At 45.7% G+C, this 20,734-nt stretch overlaps 2 protein-coding genes across 5 annotated transcripts in view; one reads left to right on the forward strand and one right to left on the reverse strand.

Moving 5' to 3' along the window:
• The window catches only part of TSPAN4 (tetraspanin 4), a 416,627-nt gene extending 399,605 nt beyond the window's left edge, over positions 1-17,022 (reverse strand). For all 4 annotated transcript variants that reach the window (XM_030950222.1, XM_030950221.1, XM_030950220.1 and 1 more), the window contains exon 1: positions 16,889-17,022. The gene's annotated coding sequence lies outside the window, so the exon portion shown is untranslated. The remainder of the gene's footprint in view (positions 1-16,888) is intronic.
• A 144-nt stretch (positions 17,023-17,166) lies between these two features.
• POLR2L (RNA polymerase II subunit L) lies at positions 17,167-20,214 on the forward strand. Its single transcript, XM_030949495.1, has 3 exons — positions 17,167-17,274; positions 17,525-17,632; positions 19,730-20,214. The coding sequence occupies exons 2-3, from the start codon at positions 17,538-17,540 to the stop codon at positions 19,836-19,838; spliced, it is 204 nt and encodes a 67-aa protein (XP_030805355.1). The 5' UTR covers positions 17,167-17,274; positions 17,525-17,537; the 3' UTR covers positions 19,839-20,214.
• The last annotated feature ends 520 nt before the right edge of the window (positions 20,215-20,734 follow it).

Here is a 20,734-nt window from a genome sequence, read left to right on the forward strand (position 1 = left end):
TTGAGAGTTTCCAAGGCAAGACAAGGGGCAGATTTATAAACATTTTTTTAATTGCAATACAATTACTGGATTCATGGTTTTCAACCCTGACTGTTCCAAAAGTCCTGGGTAACCCATCCTATTTGGTCAGACATCCTCTTTTGACTCCATAGTATGGAAACTACAGCACTGTCCTGATTCCCAGCTCCTGGTCTTCTGCCACAGACTGTGAACCACTATCCTACATCCCAATGATCTGGGCAAGCACAGAGCCATCCCTCTCACATATCCAGAAGTGGGGTGTTTATCCAAGCCAAACACTATAGCTGTCTCTACACAGCAGCTTGTAACCAAGCTGGTAATGCATCTTTGGCACCCAAGTGCTTAATTTATGGACAGAGCTCTAGTTCATGTTGTGCAAGGCTAAGCCCTGTACACAAGCAGCTGACCAGAATTATTTTATGTCTGTACAGTTAGAACTTTCAGCTCTCATAAAACTGTAAAGCATGCTGCTCTGAATGCTATAGCAAGTTATTACCAGCAGCTTATGTGCAGTGTGTTTCTTCTATCCACTGCAGTACTTGAGTGCTGCCATCAAACCAATTCAGAAAAAAATATTACTCCTATTATTCAGTCTTGAACACAACATACTCACCTTTGCTCATCTTACTTCAATGACTGCTTGAAATCTATAAAATCAGTTAATCCCAGCTCCAGCACTTGTTCTGCCAGACATCCCACAGCAAAGCACCGAGTAATATCCTGACCACCCCCAAAACTTACCAGTACCCACCCCAGGCAGGCTCAAATCCCAGCCTGAGACCAGCAAAATCCTATCTCACCATTTATGCAAAGAGCACATAAGCAAGTGCTGGAACCAAACAGTGCATCCCACTGCTGGTGAATTTATCTATTTAATGACAAAGCACCATCCAGCATAACCAGGTACCAACTCAAAGCCAAGTCAGCAGGAAACAGGTCAGCTGTTTACCAGCAATGAAAGCTGCAACATGGATACCATCACCTGCAAACCACAGAGATGTCAACCCTAGATGGCTGTAGGATGAAAAAAGAGAAGAACTACCCTACAGCAAGAGACATTAATAGTTTGGAATTCTTTTTTGCACTTAGTCCATGAAAGAATTAATTCAATTATTTTTCTGTACTGCTGATTAACCATCCAAACACAAAATGCTGGCTATTACAAAGCTGTGTTCTTCCCTTGTCGTTCAAAATATATTAGCTACGGTCCAGATACTTATGTATATAAATTCTCCCAGGCATGTTTAATGAAAGCTTTACCTTCTATCACTGCATTCTTAAAGTAGAGAATAGTCTGTCTTTTACCTTTCAGCATCATAATGAAAAACTAACTCGTTCCATGGAATTGAAGAAAATACTGTGGCTAGCAGAGCTCTATTGAGAGACAGATTATTTATCTACTTGGGTGTGCATGCAAGAGTAAACTTGTCACAACTAAGGGGAAAAGGGAAAGGTAGCAAAGCTGCTGTGCTTACATTCTCCTATTCTAGACCCCCACACAGCCCAGTGCAGTAAGACATATGGTGTTCAGAAACAGCAACAGAGCAAAATCAGGCTGGAGAATTTGCTGGCCTCTGAACAGGAGCTACTGGCAATCCAGGGTGCTGCCTTCCCACAGTGTGCGCCCTACTCCATGGTCAGGGGTGGGGAAGACACATTCTGGGTGGACAGTCCAGAAAGGAACACGATGCCCTTCAAAACAAGAACAAAAACTGCAGCCACAAACCAAAACAAGTGTAACCAGTGCCAGCTTTCCAGGGACTAGATGCTGCCTGGAGCTGTGCATGGCCCAGAGACACCCAGTGGTTGAGTGGTACATCACAAGCAGATGTAATGAGTGGAAAGGTTAAGGAAAGCATCCCCTCTGTTCATTTATTTAGTACAACTTTGGGCTGACACAATGTTTCTCTGCTCAACTCCAGTCCTCAGACCGGGTGTGGGAATAGATAAGAAGGTCTAGAAGAGAGGCTTGATCCTGAACAAGTGACAAACAGCAAGAAAGTGCAGGGAAAATAGGAACTGGCAAGGTGTCACACCATGCATTGTCTTTCTGCTGTAGATGTTACCAACATCCTCTGGCCTCTCTTAGGAAGTTCCTGTGGTCAAGACTCTGCCTTATTTGAGGTCTCTGCCTGAGTTTGGGTAATCATTACCAGTGGCCTGAGATAGAGGCAAGTGCTATGCCACACTGAGGGTCAAATGTCAGCTAAATGCTGCTTGTTGAGCTGCTAACCATGCAAAACAAAAGGCATCTCCCTTCATATCCCTAGCAGCATAGGACCAGGCTCTGGACTAGAAAAAAAAAGAGAGAAATAGATTCAACTTGAAACCAGATTTTAGCAGCTCTACAGAAGTATAAGCAGAGTTTTCTTTAACCCAAGTAGCACCAGAGCTGCAGAAAGTGACATGCACTACAGGCCTCCCATGCACTGCTCTCCAACACTAGGTTTGATTCCATCCAGCCCAGCTTTAGGCACTCATTAAATACCGAAGTTTAGCAGATGACCACAGTCAGCTTTTTCTAAAGGAAATGCAGAAGGATGGACATCTCTTACCACCAAGATGGAAGTCATCATCTAGACATTACCATCTCTGCACCTTGTATTTCAGACCCATCAACTAAGTGGCAGGTACAAGGAACAGCTGAACTACACATGGTCAACTAGACGGGATTAATATTATGCTCTCTTACTTAGCCTGTACTGTTGTTAAATCTGAGTAGCAATGCTCAATTTGGATAAAAGTAAATGTACTTCCCAGAGAGACACAGAAATCTATGTTTAAAGCTGCTTTGTGACTCCTTCAGGAAAACAGCAGGATAAACCTTGTTTACAGCCCATACCACATGCACAAGGATAAATGTAAGCTTCACCCAAATGCCAGTCTCCAGCAAAGACAACTTTTTCTTTTTTTTTTTAAGAACTGAATTGCAATTTTTCTAAGAAAACATTGCTATTTGGAAATAGCAACAATATCATACCAAGGGAAAAGTAACAGGTCAAAGGCATGAATGGGTGACCTTACTGTGATCGTTCTACGTAAGAGACTTCAGAGCAGTTCCATTCCCCGGCAGAAAGCTCAGAAAGGCAGCACTAGTAACCCAGAAACACTGCAGTGACTCACTCCTGCTCAATCAACTCAGATGCTCAGGGGAAACAACAAAGGCACAACCAGGACACGGACCAGCCAAGCAGATGCAATATGGCACCACAACCTGGACTCAAGCCATAGCTCCTTACGCTGAATTGCTGGCACCTCACTTTCTGCCTCACTCCTCACATCTCATAATATAAGGCTTCTTTTAGCAGAGGTTTGACCTACTCATGAACATGACTGATAACCATAGGTGTTCTCAGAACACAAACTGATCGCAGCATAACAATGACAAGGAAAACAGCACAGGGAGATTTTATGTCCCAACATTCCTGGCCCTAAACACACAGAGAAGTGGTGAGGGAAATCTCCAGCAATGCAGGAAAACTCAGACAGAGCAGCTGTATAAACCTGAGAAAACGGGGGCAGGCAAGGCTGATCACTGAGAACAGCATGACCAGCATGAAATGAGAGCACAAACAAGCCCAGAAGGCTTGAGGTCCTCTTGCAAGCAGAAGGCAGCTAGCCCCCTTAAATCACACTTGGTATCTGCTCCTGTGCTCTGCTATTGAATTGGCAAAAATAAAACAAGAAAAAACAGGCAGGGGACAGAACTAGGACAGCTGCAGCCCCCTTCTCTCAGTTGCTCCCAGCTCCAGTTTTCAGTGTTTGCCTCTCCTCAGCCCTGCCCATGACCCTCCCCTTCAGCTACCCCCAGTATAACTCAGATTTGAGGCACTTGTTCGACACCACTGTGCAGAGAGACACTGACACTCACACACTTGACTTCATCAGTGGCACACATAAGTAACAAAAAACTAAGAGAGAAGGCTCCTTCTTCTCCTCTCCTCCTGTGTCATTAAAGCATCATTGTTTTCTCTGTGAAGTTTTTAAAGAGAAAAGAGAAATGAAATTAAATGGGAGGGGTGTAAAAAGTGTCTGGTACAAAATACCGAATGCACTATGCCTCTTCTCTTCCATGAGCTGCAAAAGTAAACAGCACCTTCTCTGGCAGGAGCAACAGGGCTGTCTTATGTAATCAAGGGATGGAGGGAGAGGAAAGGGTCAGGAAAAACACACACTGCCCACTGTTCAGAGAAGAGCTCCTTTCAGCAGCCATGAGTAAGAAGACTGCAGAAGTGACAGCTTTGCTACCTCCCTGCCCAGCTGGCTCTCTGACCTGCCTAGAAGCAGCGTCCAAAACCACAGGAAAGGCTGGATTTGTTTCCAACACTGCTGGCTGGTGGCATTATACACAGGATGACAGAACGCTGCTTTCCTCACAAGTCATGATGGGGCAATTTATTTTCATTGGCATGAGCAGAGAAGGAGAGCCAGTCTGACCCACCCTGCAGCAGCAGGACACTGTGAAAGGCAATTTTACACATACACCTCATACAGTCATAACACACTCACTCATACACCTGATACGGTCATTGCACACACCCTGTCCTGGAACGAAACCGTTCAACAGAGACCCCTGCCTTCAGGAGATGAACCAAGCATCTACAGTCAGAATTTTCAGCCTTCTATATTCATAATTCATGCGCCGTTACATCAACATAAAAGCCTGGTTTGACTCCCTTCCTGGCTATCATCTACCCATTCCCTTATATTTCCACAGCAGTCTGCCCTAAAAAGTCACAGGAGGATTTTCCCGCCCTGCTGACATCATTTCCTCCTTGTCCACGCCACGGACAAGCTGCAGGCTGTGTGCTGGGTAGAACCTAACAGATTCATCCCAATCCATCAACCCTTGCTGACAAATCAAGGCCAGACTAGTGAGCAACAACTTTCTGTGCATCTGCGGCAATTCAAACTGTTCAAATCTAGAACTACCAGCAGTCACACTCTGCTCTTATCACCGGCACGCAGGCATGCACTTGCACTCACAGGTACAAAACACCCGCCAGGCTTATTGCAACCGCACTGACTTCTTCACTTCCCAGTCCCTCAAATTTGTTTTGTCCACTCTGACCCTTAAGTCTTAACACTCAGGCAGCTTGGCATATTGGATTTCAGAAAACCTTTCTCCACAATACTTCCAGCTTTCAGTGAGTCCCTTACACACCAGCTCTTCCAAACTGTGGCTCAGAAATAGGTCCTGTTTGCCAAAACATCCATGCAGCTCACCAAATGCTCAGCTCCATGGTAGAACTGTCATATGTAAATCCTCACATTTGGCAAATCAAAATAAGATGATCCATATCAAGGGGAAAAAAGGGGGGAAAAAAGGGGGGAAAAAAGGGGACACCAAACAAACAACTTAAATGACTGCTAAAACCATCAGTATATCAGCTGCAATAGCAGCACTTTGGAGAGGATTTTTCTGGGGCTTTTTATTATTACTATTATCTTATCAGCAGAAGGCAAGCCAAGAAAACAGAGAAATAGATGGAATCAAGCCCTGTATCTGAGCAAGCTCTCTAGAAGCAAATACACACACGTTTCAGGGCTGGCAGAACACTGTGCTGAAATTAAGTGGCGTGGGCTGTGACGGAAACACAATTTTTCAGATCTGGTAATGCATGCCAGTGAATAAAACTTCCATAGGCTGTACAGCAGCACCTAAATATTTGTCCTACTGCTGTTCATCCATAGCTGGCACACATTCAGAGACTACAAAGACAAAGCCAAACCAAAGCTCAGACTGACTTTTCTACCTCCAATTTGCATTGCACTTTTCCCTCCAGGGATCTTTCATGGCTTGGTTTGGATTCCATCCCAGTTCAGTCCCAAACAGAGAGATGTATCAAACAATTTCAACACACTGACACATTTCATTTTGAATTTAAGTATTTGAAATTACTTTGAAAGCACATTCATGACATTTCAATACTCTGCTGGATAACTTTTTAATCCACCCCTTTCTCACCCCATGGGTAGAGTGTAGGGCAGTGGGTCTAAACTAAAACCAGAAAACTGCACCAGGACAGAATGCAAGCTCTTTGGGTGGAGTACTGTTTGCCCATGGGAAATTAAAATTTCATTACTAGCTATTCAAAATTTGGTTGTACCAAACACTGTTCACCATGAGCAGGACACAGCCATGAGTCAGCAGCAAAAGGAGACTCCATGAGGCAAATAAGGTCGTTCTGACTTTCACCCCTTTCACTGCAGAGGCACAGAAGGGGACAACTAACTACCAAATGCCTTGAGAACGTGGAGCAAATATGAAGGATCAGAGCAACTTTGCAACTTAATCAAAAGCCTGCCAAAAGAATCAACTATTGTATTTATGGGGTGTCCCGTGGCAGGAAGGAATGATGAATCTGACTCCATGTTCTCAGAAGGCTTATTATTTTATGATACTATATTATATTAAAGAATACTATACTAAACTATACTAAAGAATACAGAAAGGATACTTTCAAAGGGCTAACAAGATACTACTGAAAAATCATTACTCTTTTCAGAGTCCTGACACAGCTTGGCATTGGTTGGCCAATAAGTCAAAACAATGCACAGCAAAAACCAATTAAATAACCACCTGTTGGTAAACCATTTCCAAACACATTCCAAAGCAGCAAAACACAGGAGAAGCAAATCAGATAATTATTGGTTTCCATTTTCTCTGAGGCTTCTCAGCTTCCCAGGAGAAAAATCCTGGGCAAAGGGATCTTTCCAGAAAATATGAATGCCACAACAAATTATATACCTACAAGGAAATACTATCAGGACGGTCATCAAAAACATTTTCCTCACCGTAACAGACAACTTAGACAGCAGTAAAGGGCAGCTGGCTCACCTACAGCAGCACTTCCCTTTAAATTGAGTCCCATGCATGGTCAGCGGCGCTTCCATTGCCAAAAGCCACAGAGTGCAAAAGCAGTCTGACATTGGATGAATCCTTGCTAGGACTGAAACCTGCAGAGGTGAACTGGGTGCACAGAGAAAGAACTCTAGCAAGGAAAAGAAAAAAGTCAGAAAACAATGCTTAATAAACTGTAAATACTTCCTTACAGAAAATCGTGTGTGTTCTTACACTGGCTAAAACAATGGCCCAGAAGTGGTTCTCCTTTCACAATACAGTACAAAAGAACCTGAAACCAATATTGTCTAGCAATGGCTCATCGTGTGCCCCATGAATTAAGGACCTGGCAATAACCCAGCAGCCACAAGGCTTATGACAGCTTTCTCAGAAACTTATGAGAATTTGATTTCTTTCCAATAAGGCCCTTAGGCTCCCAGAGGAATCCTCAAAGAGCTTTTCAAGCCCTAGGAGTCAGGCCAGTGACAGCAAAAAAAGGATACCCAAAAGGCAGTGTAATGACAATCCCACAGCAGAGCAGGAATGCAGGCAAACAATAAAACTGATGCTAAACAGATCCACAATAAATTGGTCCCAACTATAATTTGAACTGTAGGGCACTGCCAAAATGAAATGGTCATTTACTGACAGAGAAAGCAAAGTAACATAAAACCTCAATAGAACAGTAAGAGATCACAGACAAATTTTAGAAAGCCTAACAGTGCATCTAGATGAAGAAAGCTTCTCTTCTACTTCTGAGCATAACTCTCTGTGTCCTCACCTCTAGCAGGGGACCAGGATGTTCTGGGCAGTTCTCGCTTTCTCCTATAAAGGCATTCTATTATCCATGCTCCAAGTAAGAAATTCTCTTGTGTGTGACAAAGAAGTCCTAGTCATCCCAGAATCCCTTTTCTCCAGATGTCCTGATTCCCTGACAAAGGCAGAATGCCCAAACAACAGCAGCAGTACAAGCAGAGCCGCTGCAGCACAGCTCCAGCCCACCACCACCACGACTGAAGTTAAGAATGCTGGAAATAGGGCACCATGCTGGCACTTCTCTACAGCAGCAATAGCTCTTCTGTGCTCCAAAGACTGTTCTGCGATCCATAAAGCAGCTGCATGTGCTGGGGGAAAAGCCTTTCTTTAACCCACATACCATTATGTTTTGCAGAATAGAAGAAAAATATATTTGTTCAGCAAGTATTTTAAGAAGAACAATCATTTCTGCTTTAAACTGACCCCACACACTGAGGATGTTACTCAACAGAGAAGCAGAAAAACACCCATCCTTTGCAGAAATGCAAATACATCCAAACACATCTCTGGCCCCACTGCAGACAGGTGACATCCTTTGTGTAACGCTGCCCATGGCTAAGATTCACCACATTGCAGATAAACCGCTGCACAACTCAGTTATTACAGAGCTAAACAGAATTTATACACACATTCATCTTCCAAGGCTTCTCAATACCAACAGAAAAAGCTATCTTTCACAGGATACAGGCACTTTCTTAATATTAAGCTTTTTAGCTTCTCTACTGAGAATGGCAAATGTGATAAATGAAGAAAAGAAGCACCTTGACAAGGTCATACAGGGGACTTTTAGGAAAAAGCTGTGGCTGGAGGGACATCCCAGGGTAAAGAACCCATGTCTGTGCTCTCAGCACGTCAGTCATCAGGCCAGGTGGGTGAAATACATTTCGCAAGGGTGAAATGCAAAAAGATGTCTTTGTTTATGCTATTTTGAAAAGGGCAAACTTAAGGAATCAAAATAATTTGGGAGCACCCAAAATACTCAGCATATCCTAAAGGAGAAGCAGAAAATGCTCTACAGATAGTTTTGGGGAGAGCAGAGACATATACAGTAAAGGACCTTTATAGATCAGGTTGGATTTTTAGTTTTGAAGGCAAGCTGCAAACAAAACTGCAACCTTGATCTCACAGTTCTTTTTATTCAGGCCAAAAATTAATGCAAAACCCCAACCAAACACAGCAGTCCCTGGGCACAGCTCAAGCAGCCTATTGTTCCAGGAGGACTTATCCATCACCAGAGACAACCCCCTCTGATCAGGTCGCATGATTGAAGGCTGTACTTTATTATTCCCTCGCACCACGATCAAGCAAAGCTGCAGCAGCGGTATCAGATCAGACAGAGGAGCTGCTGCCCTTCAGAGCAGGCTCCTGAGTAAGAGCTCCCTGATGTGCACACGGCTGGGACTTTGCTGCACACAGCAGGAACACTGGAGTAACCAGCCACGAGTGCCATGACTGACTGAGCTTAAAGAAGCAACGCAACCCAAACCCAGGAAATTCAGAAGTCAAATTGGTCTCGTATCCTGAATTTATTAGAACTTCTAGACTATTTAACCCAGTAATGGTGCAGCATCCCCAAACACTATACAAATGCTAAAGAGTGCTGAACTGCTGGGTAGAGGCGAGAGATGATGGAAAACTCATTGAAAGCAAGCCCCCTGTGGCTCGGTCCCAGCTCCACCACGCTGTGTTCCACCACTGTGCAGCCCTCAGGGCTTCTCTGCAGCAAGCTGAGACCCTCCTCTGTCCTGGGGCTACCACTCCCCACAGCTTCCCAACGCTCCGCTACACCAGCACCACTGTGCTATGATTAAAATGCTAGAACTGGCTCTTGAATAAAAAAGAAATTCACCTGCAAGCAAAACAACTTCAAAATCCATATTCATAAAAAGTGTTTGAGGAATGTAGGGCCTCTCTCTTTTAGCCATTGAAACTCAACAGTGCTTGGTCTTTCATATAAAACATGCCGCAATTTCTTTCTTTCCTGCAGCGCAGTCGTTGTGCATGTGTCTACCACTGTATTACCTCAATATTTTTGCTCAAAAAAGCACTTCCCTAACAAAAAGGAATTCACTGGTACAAAGCAAACTATTACTTCTGCAAAATTTCATTTGAGAAGCCACTGCTGAAGTGCAGGACCCCTACGGTTCCCAGTTCTGCAGTGTGATAGCTTCAGCATCCCTTGTGAGATGAAGCATGTCACCTTAATGCATGCTTAAGGTGAGAGAACGACCAAGCTGATGGGCTTCATCACCCTAAGGACACAGAAAGTGACATACTTAATCTGATGAGAGGCACTAAAGCAGCATCTCTTAATATTTTATGAAACATTTGGCTGTTTTTAATTTTAAAAACAGCAGCTCAATAAACAAAGCAATGGAAGATTCCCTGTGGATGGCACTATGATAGGTGCACAGCAGCCCACTCTGCTGAGTGATAACGTCGTAGCCAATGCATCAAGTCTGTCCTCCTCCCCACATCCATGCTGGAAGGCCTGTACACTGGGAGATCTCAGGCTCTGCACACTGCCAGGGACTTTTCCAGAAATAGTTGTCTTTCACCAGAATACAGTGCATAGCAGAGGCAGTTTTAGAAATGGTTTAAGACATCCAGCTTTCACCTAGCACCTTAATCTGGACACAACAGGCTGACATGCCCAAGCTGAAGAAGTTGCTTAAATCAGAAAAAATACATTTTCTTCCCTATTTGCCCAGCTCTGGAACAAGATTACAGACACAGACTGACATGAAATACAAAATGCAAGCATCTCACTTCATTACTACTGCACACTTGCTTTAAGTTTATCTGCTTCCTTAAGCAGCCACTACTGGCCACTGTCAAGAGATAAAGTACTCAGCAAGATGCATCTTTTCTCCTACTTACAGCAATCACTTTCTATTCCCACTCCCATGAAGGCTTGCAAGGTGCAAGACTGGGCAGAAGACAAATGGAAGAAAAAGTCTGAGCACCAAGTCTGATTACAGACATAAGCATCCCCCAAAGGACAGCATTCAGCAGAGCCTGCTTTTTAATCCTGTACTCCAAATACATCCATCACCACTTATGAGAACCTCAGAGATAAGACTTAAAACTAAGTTAGAACATCTTCCCCCCTGCTCCTTTTCATTGGAATTCAGAAATTCATACATGCCATGGTAAAGTACTACAAGAGGGATGGCTCCCTACAGTGTCTTTAGAGATAAACCCTGATGGGAGGGGGCCTGTGTACAGAGCCAGAGAAAAGGGTTCTCAGCCAAAGGCAGGAAGCACATCAGAGGCAAAAGCACATCCATGAGCTCAGAGGGAATATGCAGTCCTCTCTCCATGGAAGAACACCACCTTGGGGCTTTTCCCCTCAAGCATTAATAATTGACAAGTCCTGCCCTCACCTCAACTACACAGTCCATTCTTCCCTCTGGGGGAAAAAAGATTCTGCAGAAATTAAAAGCACTATCCCAAGAAAGGGGATTATTTTGTCATCTGAGGACACTTACATGGAAGAGTAGAGCTGATGGGCAGTCTTGTGATGTTTCTGATTAAAATGCTGCCTCAGGATATTACTCTCCCCCTCCAACATGAAACAGTCAATTAGGCTGTGATATATTCATGTAATAAATACTTTTTCTTATAAAATTTGTCAATCCAAGACTGGCAATACTTTTGCCTTGAAGTCACCTTACTAAGAAGAAACATGACAGATAAATCCAGTCTTAAACTAGTTAAATACTGGCATCTGAGGAAGCAGAAAAGTAGGGAATAGACAAGTCTATTTTTCAATCCCATCACAGTGCTTTAGAAAAAAAAAAGGAGGGGACAGGAGGACTTCATTTCCATGAAGAGCCATCTTACCCTTTCATTATTCATTTTATATACACATGCATACATAAACATACACAAGTGCATTCACCTTTCACCTACAGCAGGTGAAATTTTCATAAAGCCTCTACAGATACAAGAGCATATTAAACTGAACAGCACAAAAATCTGATGGCCTCCAACACAATGGTGTCAGATGACCATCCTGATGACTCTCAGACCACTCTCTTACACCACATCAAAAAAAAACCAAGTCATTATTGAAACAAGAACTGTTTTTGTGGAGCATCCATCCTCAGCTAGAACACCGCCTCAGCTCTCACTTGTAAGCACAGCCAGGACCATGGATGGTCCAGCTATGCTTTTCCACCACCATGTCCTGCCTGCAAGGGCCCAGTGGAACAGCTCTTGAACATAGGAGGCAGGGATGGCTCCACAAAGCTTAGAAAGTTACAGAATTCCACCATTGCTCACCATCTCCCAGTTTGTCAGCAGGAGCTATCTCTAAAAATGCCATAGAGATCCTCAAAGATCTCTTTCTGAATACCTAGATGCCAAGAGTCCTGAGCAGAGAGCACCATCCAAGCATCCTAACTCCTGTTCAGTGAAGCAGAACAAAATCTCTGCCCCACAAAAATAACATAAATAACAACATCTCTGCCCCCTTCTCGAGTAATAGGCAGCAATCTTTATACCTAACACTACAACATCTTAAATCATTTTATGGGAAAACATTTGCATTCTTGGATGCATCTACAGGACTTCCTCATACACTCTATTTAGCAGAGACATCTGTTACTCAATATATATATATTTCATCTAAATCCCACCCTCTGAATCCTTTCCATCAGTTGTCACTAATGAAGCTTTGTGTGCAAAACCAAGCACATTCTGCCCCCATTAGGAAGCCAATTACAGCAGGAAAAACAAGCAATTAACAAGGTGCAAAATAAACATCTTGCCACCTGCCTTTTAATAGCAACCCCACTTCAAACAAGTCACAGTCTCAGCACAGCTTACAGAATTGGCAACTGATGTTATATATGTATTTATGCAGCAGCTGTTCTTCATTGCAACAAATATTACAGGCTTACTAGATAAGGTCAGCATATTTAAAAAAACATATAGCAAGTATTAAAACCTGCTTTGAGGCCCTGAATGATGCTTTTAATGAAATCAGCAGCATCAGGCTTGTGTGGTATTACAGTAGAGCTGCAGTCACATCCCCAGCTTAGAGAGATTTCTCCTCATTTCTCCTTGCTTAGCAGCTTCAGCATTTGTTTCGCTAAATCCAGGGGCTTGAGCAGCTCTTAAACAGTGTGTGGGGCAACCAAGCACACAAAGCTCTACAGAGCAGCCAAGTCTTTCCTGCTTCCATCATCCCTGCCTCTCCTTGCCTTCTCCACCTCCCCACCATCGCATCACTACACCCAACTGCACTGTGGAGCTGGGGGAAGAAAGTCACTGACTAAAAAATACTTTAAAAAAAATAATCAAGGGGAAAACAAATCTATATTCCACCTCACTCTTTGCTCCTTAAGCCTTCATGCTTTAGAGGGGAAAGGAGGACTTCCAAAGACACCAGCTAGCTCCAGAGGGAGCCACTTTCCTTCACCTTTTGTGGAACAGGATGAATGACACACTTCTGAGTAGTTAACCAGGGCTAGAAAAAACCAGGGAGCATGTCTGCAGGATTTAGCAAACCTGGGGTGGAAAATGTGCCTGAAAAAATAACAGCCAAGCTTCCTCCTGCATGTTTGTTTTTGTATATTTCCCTCTTCCTCTGACTCTCTACTGCTATGTAAAAATTATTTATATACATTAAACTTTCCATGTCACATTTCAGTTCCTGACTAATGCCCTATTTAACCACTCATTTCACAATAAATGTGAGTCTCTTCCTCTCAGGATTCTTCCCTCTCTAGCCTCATTGGGATCTGAGGAGTAAAACACTGAATATGGTGCTTTCCCATTAGCACAGGATTCTGAGTGTTGGTTGGAGATGGAGAGAAAATTGCTAACATTCTTGCTCTAAATGACCACAGGGAACAACAGGGAAGGGAGCTTTTAACTCCAAGCAGGGCCAACAGGGCTACCCACAGCTTTATAGAAGTCTGCATCATGATCAATAGCACTAAAACAATCCTTCATGGAAAAGTTGCCCTAAAAAGTCCTGTATTTAAATAACATTTCACTACCCTTGAATACCACTGGCAAGTCAGATCTTAAAAGACCCCACGTCTTCAGTCCTGGCCATTATCTACACGTACACAGAATAAGCCAAGTCAGAAGAAGGGAACAACGACAGGAGGTGAAAAGTGGTGAAAGGTCAAAATTTTCCAGACTCGTGAGGGTGCACACCTAAACCAGACCTACTGCAGCCAACAAAGTAAAAAAAATCTTTTAGCTACCAGTTTCTCACACTACCAGTGCAAGTGCAGAGATCTCACAAGTCTTTCCTCGGCCCTAATTACAGAGACAAGGTCAGAAAAGACACAATTTGCCAGCACGAGCTGCAGGAGGTCATATGGCCACTCTAGCTACAGAAGTATTTTAGGAGTAGTTCAGTCAGCCAGGTCACTTAACTGACTTCATTTCTGTTTGTTTTTTAAACAAGCAGCAATATTTTCCCTTGCATTTTGTGGATGGGAGAACGGAAGCAGGGTCAACTCCTTAATCACCAGCCTAGGATTTCAGTACACACTAACAATGCCATGGAGCAGGGATGCCTAGCTGCATGTTACAGATCTAAATCCACCCAAAAATGCCAAGAAAGAGCCTCATCCCAACAGTGACGGTGGGTCAGAACACTGTCAGCTTTCAGAAGTTGTTCAGATCACAGGAAGAAGGCGGGTGTCTTATCTGCACTGCCTCACAACAAATCCACGTGACAGAGGCTGCTCAAGCTGCTCCAGCTGCACATCAAGAAAGCAGCCCACAGTTCTCAAGCTTTCTTCAACTCAATTAATTCTAGGGCAGTCTCTTCTGCTTAATGCTGATGAGGGCTCCAGTGGGTTTTCTGACCAGCAGGCTGCCTGAAGGCCCAAAGAATCAGCAGTTTCTGGACTGTTGCTTATTGAAGGTGGCAAGAGACCAGAAATGTGGTAAGAACTTACTGTGAGAAAGAGCTGCACTTCTAGTTCTAAGAGCTGGGACTTCAATTCTTGCAATTCTTCTTCAAAGGATGCTTAAAGAGACCCAGTTCTTGAATTCTTTCTGCCCTCCTCAAAAGAATGGCTGAAGAGATCAAATTTCACTAAACACTAACAGCTGAGTGCCATCAGTACCCAGCTCACCTGAACAAGAGTGGAAAGCTGGCAATGCCACATATGGCTCAAGCTGCAGTCCTAATCAGCGTGAGCTAACAGCCCATAAAACACTGACTAATTCCCAAATAGTCACATGTGTGCACATTCCCCCACAGCTCTTCTAAACAGACTTCTGCAGTTTGGCAAATGGTCAGATTCAGCAGAGGATATATGAAGTTAAGCAGAGAATGGTTTTGGTATGTAGCCGTCTCTGCAGGTCATAGTTCATAAAACTCTTTACAACTTCTAGGATCAAAGCAGCTATGGCCATGAAAGACCTATTAGTTCATTAGGTCCATCACCCAGCCACGGCAGGTTACCCAAAAAGACATGACAAAGTTAAAGTAATGGTGTGCAAACAAGCCGAGTACATTTTGCTTTGAAAAAAAGACGCTAAGCAAAGTCAGATATGTGAACTAGGTCCAAAAGTTAGAGCTCAGTTTTGTTTTTAAGAAACAAGCAAGCACGTTTCTACAAGGCAGCTATAAAATGCTAACCTAGGTCTAATGCTGTGGCTTAGCTATGAAGCCCAGCTCCAGCCCCTCTTTCTCACTCTCAACTGCAAATTTCCATCTCCAAACACAAATGCCTTTTACCACACAGTTCAGTAAGAAAATTACTTTGGAGCCCTGGTACTGAAAATACATCAAAGCACAATCTTCAAATTCTCAACTCCCCACCCCCTCCAGCCCCCAAAAAAAGAAAGAAATCAAAGGATCAAAAGGAGACACAGTTTTGCTCCCACTGGCCTACAATAACAATAATGATCATAATCTAGAGATCGCAGGAGGTTCATCTACCCTCCATGCCAAGTCAATTTGCTCCATTCACAACTGTGCATAATTATTCCTGGGACTGCAAAAATTACTGTCTTTTCACTAGCAATAGAATTGTAAAAATGCTTTCAACCACAAGCCCTTATTTATTAAAGCAAAACTATTTGCTCTTTTACGGTTCATGTTAGGTCTGGCATTTCTGTGCAGAGGGTCAATAATCCAGTCGTTCAAAAAATAGTCACGAAAGATGTATTAACATAAGCTGTGCATTAAGACACAATTATTTATATGCCTGACTTTAATGGCTCTGCGCTGTGCACTGTATCAACTCACAGATACTTTAGCAGGAATAACAACACTTTGGGAGAATTTCTACTCTCCCAAGGACAATTAGCATAACGCTAACGCTGAAACGAGAGAGCAATAAGGACTGACAGAGGAATGCTTCATCCCAGAGTCTCCAGAATAGCGGTGCCCGTCCCCAAAGTTTGTACCCATCGCAGCGCGCTTCCCTCCGCTAAGCACACACTGCCCGTGCCTAATGCTTCCCCAATCCTTAGATTAATGAGATACGAGTCAAGCAGTTTCAAGATGCATTATCCTCTGCCACGAGAGCTCCCCGGCGCGGGTGCCCAGCGGGACCGGCCGCGCTGCCCGCCGCCAGCCGCTGACTGTCCCCGAGCCGAAAGGCTGCTCTCGCCGCGGGCACGGCCGCCACAGCGGGCGGTACCGGGGGCAGCGCACCCCTCCGGGAGCCCAGCCACGCACAGGTCACAGCGCAGGGCGGAGCGGCACCGCGAGCTAACGGGACGGCGCCGCGTCCCAGCCGGCCCCGGAGTTTGGAAACTCTCGGCAAGCCCGCAGCCACCGCAGCGCCCGCAACTTGGCCGGGGCTCGAGGGCGAGTGTCAGCGGAGAGACATCGCCTGTCCGGGCTGTACGGAGCCGCGGAACAGCCCCGCAGCGCCGGGAGCGGGCTGTGCCGCCGCCTCCCGCCCGAGGGAGCCGCCGAACCGCGGGCAACCGGCCCCGAGCGACGCCGCGATGCTGCGCTGACAGGGTAGCAACACGGCGACAGCGGCGGGTCCCACCGCTCCCCTGCCCCGGGGGAGCGAAGAACACACCGCGCCGGAGCCCCTGCCCGCGGCGCGGCGGAGCGCGGGGCTGCCGCGGGGCGCCCCGGCTCATCCCTCAGCCCTGCCCGCCGGGATGCCCACCCTTCATCCCTCACCCCTCTCCCCTCTCCCCTCCGCCGGACCGGGCGGGCGGCTGCCGCGCCGCAGCCACCAGTTGCGCTTCTCGCTGCGGTACCTCAGCCAGGACGGGATGACAAGTCCGCCCGCTGCCGAAGCCCTCTCGCAATGCAACAAGTGCCCGCCCGGGCGCGGCGGGAGGAGGCGGCGCGGGGGCGGTCGCGGTGCCGCCGCTCAGCGCTCGGGGCGCCCCGGCTGCCACTCACCGCGCCGCTCGCCCGGCGCCGCCGCGAACCCGCCCCCCCCGCGCGCGCGCGCTCGCGCGCTCTCTTGGGCCGCCGGGGACGCCGTACCGCGGGCCGCTACCATCAAGTACACGGTGGGGGGAGTAGGGCCGCTCAACACGCCCCCTCGCCGTGTCGGGCCGGCCGGCGGCGGCGCGGTTTCCCCCGGCCGGGCGCGGTGGTAGCGGCCAGCGGCCATCGGCAGCGGAGGAGCCGCGCGGTGGGAGCTGCTCGCGGGGCTGCGGGGGTGCCGGGCGGGAGTGGGACCCAGGGTCGGGATCGGGATCGGGATCGGGATCGGGATCAGCCCCTCGCCTCCAGAGAGCCCTCGGGACCAGGCTCCCGCAGCCCACAGCCGCCGGCAGGCCGGTGCGGGCCGGCGCGGGGCAGCGCAGCCCTGAGCGCGCAGTGGCGGAGCGCGGTGTCCGGACGCTTGGCCGGGGTTTGACGCGGTGTTTGTGTCATTGCAGGCACAGCGCAGAAATGATCATCCCGGTCAGGTGCTTCACGTGCGGCAAAATAGTGGGGAACAAGTGGGAAGCCTACCTCGGCCTTCTGCAGGCGGAGTACACCGAAGGGTGGGTTTTATTTCTGTGTCCTTTGACTCGCGCCTTAGGGTGATCCACAGTGCACAAGATCCCAGAACTGTTGGGCTGGGAAAGGAGCTCTGGAGATATCTCGGCCAGCCTCCCTGCCAAGGCAGGGCCAGAGGCACAAGTGCAGGGTCATGGTATCATGAAAGAGACGTAGAGAGGCTGAAAACTACAGATACATTCTGAGATCGTTTAACCGAAGGTTAGAAATTGCAATAGGGAACAAAGTAGTTCTTTTCCCACTGAATCTTTCAGGGCAGCAGTGTGGAAGTTGCCAAATCATAGCCCTTGTACCCGAAACGTTCCCAAATATGGAACTCTGTACACATTTGCTTGTTTCTTCCCTTCCCCTTCCATATACCCAACTTTGACGCCAACGTGATCAGTTTTTTAAAGGGAGAGAAGGCAAAAATGTTACAAGTTTAAGAAGTGTTTAGCGGTTTAATATTTTCCCTATCTTTATTATTCCTCTGCTTTTGTATAGGAGTTTTGTGTTGTCATTGACAAATGCTCACTTGAAAACAATTGCAGTCATTGGCTTGATTCTGGGGTGCTTGTTCAAACTAATGCAATTATGCTAAGAAGTAGAGTTTACAGATATCAAACAGCTAAAATCTTAAAGTGCAGTACTGGAATCACTGTTAATGGTAGCTTAAGAAATGGATGGGCAAAATGGGAATACTTGTCTAAAGAATCAGTAGTTTAAAAAGACACCCACACCTTTCTGTTTGTCCCTTAGAAGTGCTCCTTTTCCACAAGTCCTTGGAAGCTGGAGGAAAAGGCAAATACAACTAAAATTGTCTTAAAGCATATAGTATGACTTTGGAAATTGTGATTAATGTTAGTATTTTGCATCTCTGATAACTGCAGATGAGAGTTCAGAATTCTCCAGATAGCTCTTAAGATTTACATATCAACAGACATCAGAGGCTTTTGTTCTCAAGTGTTTTGGAAAATTGAGGCATCATGTGATGTTATTTATAAACATTCTTTAAAATGTCCCTCAGTGTACTTTTAGTTGTCTAAAACAAGTTTTGCAGGTGCTGTCCTAGAACGAGCAGCCCTGCCGCACAATCAGTGGTTGCAAGGACTGATTGACATCAGAGAAGCTGCTGGAAGTTGGCTCCTGCAGTTAGACTGTACTGCTTGAAGCTAAACAACCTTTTACCATGGTCCAGCTTAGGCAGAGGCTTCTTTTCAGTCCTCTGTATGTTAGAAAAGTATCCATTGGCTTATTCCTGCAGGAGAATTACAAGTTCCAGGAAATTAAGTTTGTTTTGAGTAAACGCTTTATTACACTGCATTATATCAGTATCATCATAAAAACCTGAGATCAGTCATGTCTCACAAATGTCACATTCTGAAGGAGTATCAGTCTGATTTATGGTTCAGAGGTTCCAGCTGAAGATCGTGGTAGCATTGTGACCTTTTAGAGGGGTGACAGCCACAGCCATGGAAAACACCCACAGTGCTTCAGGCTGGGATGACTCAACATCCTCTACCCAAATATAAGAATCTGGAGCAGCCACTCTGAAGGAATTCAGTGGAAAGACTGTAAAACACTGATTTCTGACCAGTCTGCACCTACTTACTTGTATGTATGTGGGGGGCAGGTTGTATAATCAAGTGCCTTCTCCCATGGGAGCTAGCAAGGATTGTAGCCATCCTCAGAATTAGCATCCCTGTGTGGGGGAAGTTGCGTTCCCAGTTATTTTAGTTTCTGTATATCTCACCTTTTTAGTGTGGCTCAGATCTTAAATTTATCTTGTGAAATAGGCAAGAATCATCCTCAGTTTACAGAAACATGTTAAAACAGTGCCCTCTGAAAGGGGTGGCAGCTGGAGACCCTTCTCAGCAGCAGATCTGTGCTCTGGCCGGCTGGAGAATGGACAAACACACTCAACAGCACTAGGTGGAAAAGGGCATTAACAGCATATGCTGAATTTCTGTCTGTCTTTGAACTGCAAACAAATTTTCCTCTATGACTGAGCTCAAAGTAATCAGTGTGTTGCTTAGGAAACGCTTACAAGTGGTTTTGACTCACTTCATCTGTTGTGTTTTTTAATTGTTGTTCGTTAATAGAGATGCCCTGGATGCCCTTGGCTTGAAGAGATACTGCTGCCGCAGAATGCTCCTCGCCCATGTGGATCTGATTGAGAAGCTTTTGAATTATGCACCCCTGGAGAAATGAGATGGAAAAAGCACTGTGCTGCAAGCCATGTGGAACGTATCTCTAATTTAAACTTGAAACTGGACTTCAGGCAGTAAAGAATGAAAGCCAACTGTAGTGCAACCATCAAGAGATGTTTATCTTCTGGATAAAATACTGCCCCAAGCCACTAACCTCTTTCAAGGAAACAAAGGAATGATGAAGTCCACTTAAACAAGATTTAGAGATTAAAAGTTTGGATGCTTCTTCTTAAATCTGTGTTTGGAGTTGTGAACTGCTAGATGCTTCTGCCAGTAAAACCAAATGTTTGTCCATGTAGAAAAACTATTATATTTCATTAAAATGTTGAAATAAAGGAGGTTTTTCCCTTGTAGCTTTCCTACAGTTTCTGGATAAAGTGTATGCTTGGAGCTTGCTGGTTACCTTAAGGTTAGAGGTACTGCTGAGTACCCAGTTCAGTGTCCTACACTAGGCAGGCAGGGCTGAAATGTGGTTCCAGTGGCATGGAAGTGGGTACATTTGTGAGGCATTGCTCCCGAAAGCTGCTGGAGCCCACAGAGAACACTCCCTACCGCAGTTAAAATCAACTTGTGTTCTCTACCCCGATCCTTACCAAACACTGGGGCTGCTGTATCACAAAAACACTGATTCAGATGGTGCAGTGCCTTCATTTAAGCAAAACATGTCTGAGTGTCTCCACGGAGAGCACTGGATGTGAGAATTGAGGCGTGCTGGTGTGAACAGGATGAAAGTGCTGCTGCTGCCAAGCACCTGCACCCCTCTGTGGCTGGTACAAACACTTCCACCACTCATCGTCTCAGTGACTTCACATTGCGCTGCGCGTGTGCTGCGGTGCTGCCTGGCCTGACAGAGGGGCTGCAATGGAGAGAGGGCAGCTGGAACTGCGGGGCTGGGAA

The sequence above is a fragment of the Camarhynchus parvulus genome, chromosome 5 (genome assembly GCF_901933205.1).
Source record: "Camarhynchus parvulus chromosome 5, STF_HiC, whole genome shotgun sequence".
NCBI classification, from domain to species: domain Eukaryota; kingdom Metazoa; phylum Chordata; class Aves; order Passeriformes; family Thraupidae; genus Camarhynchus; species Camarhynchus parvulus.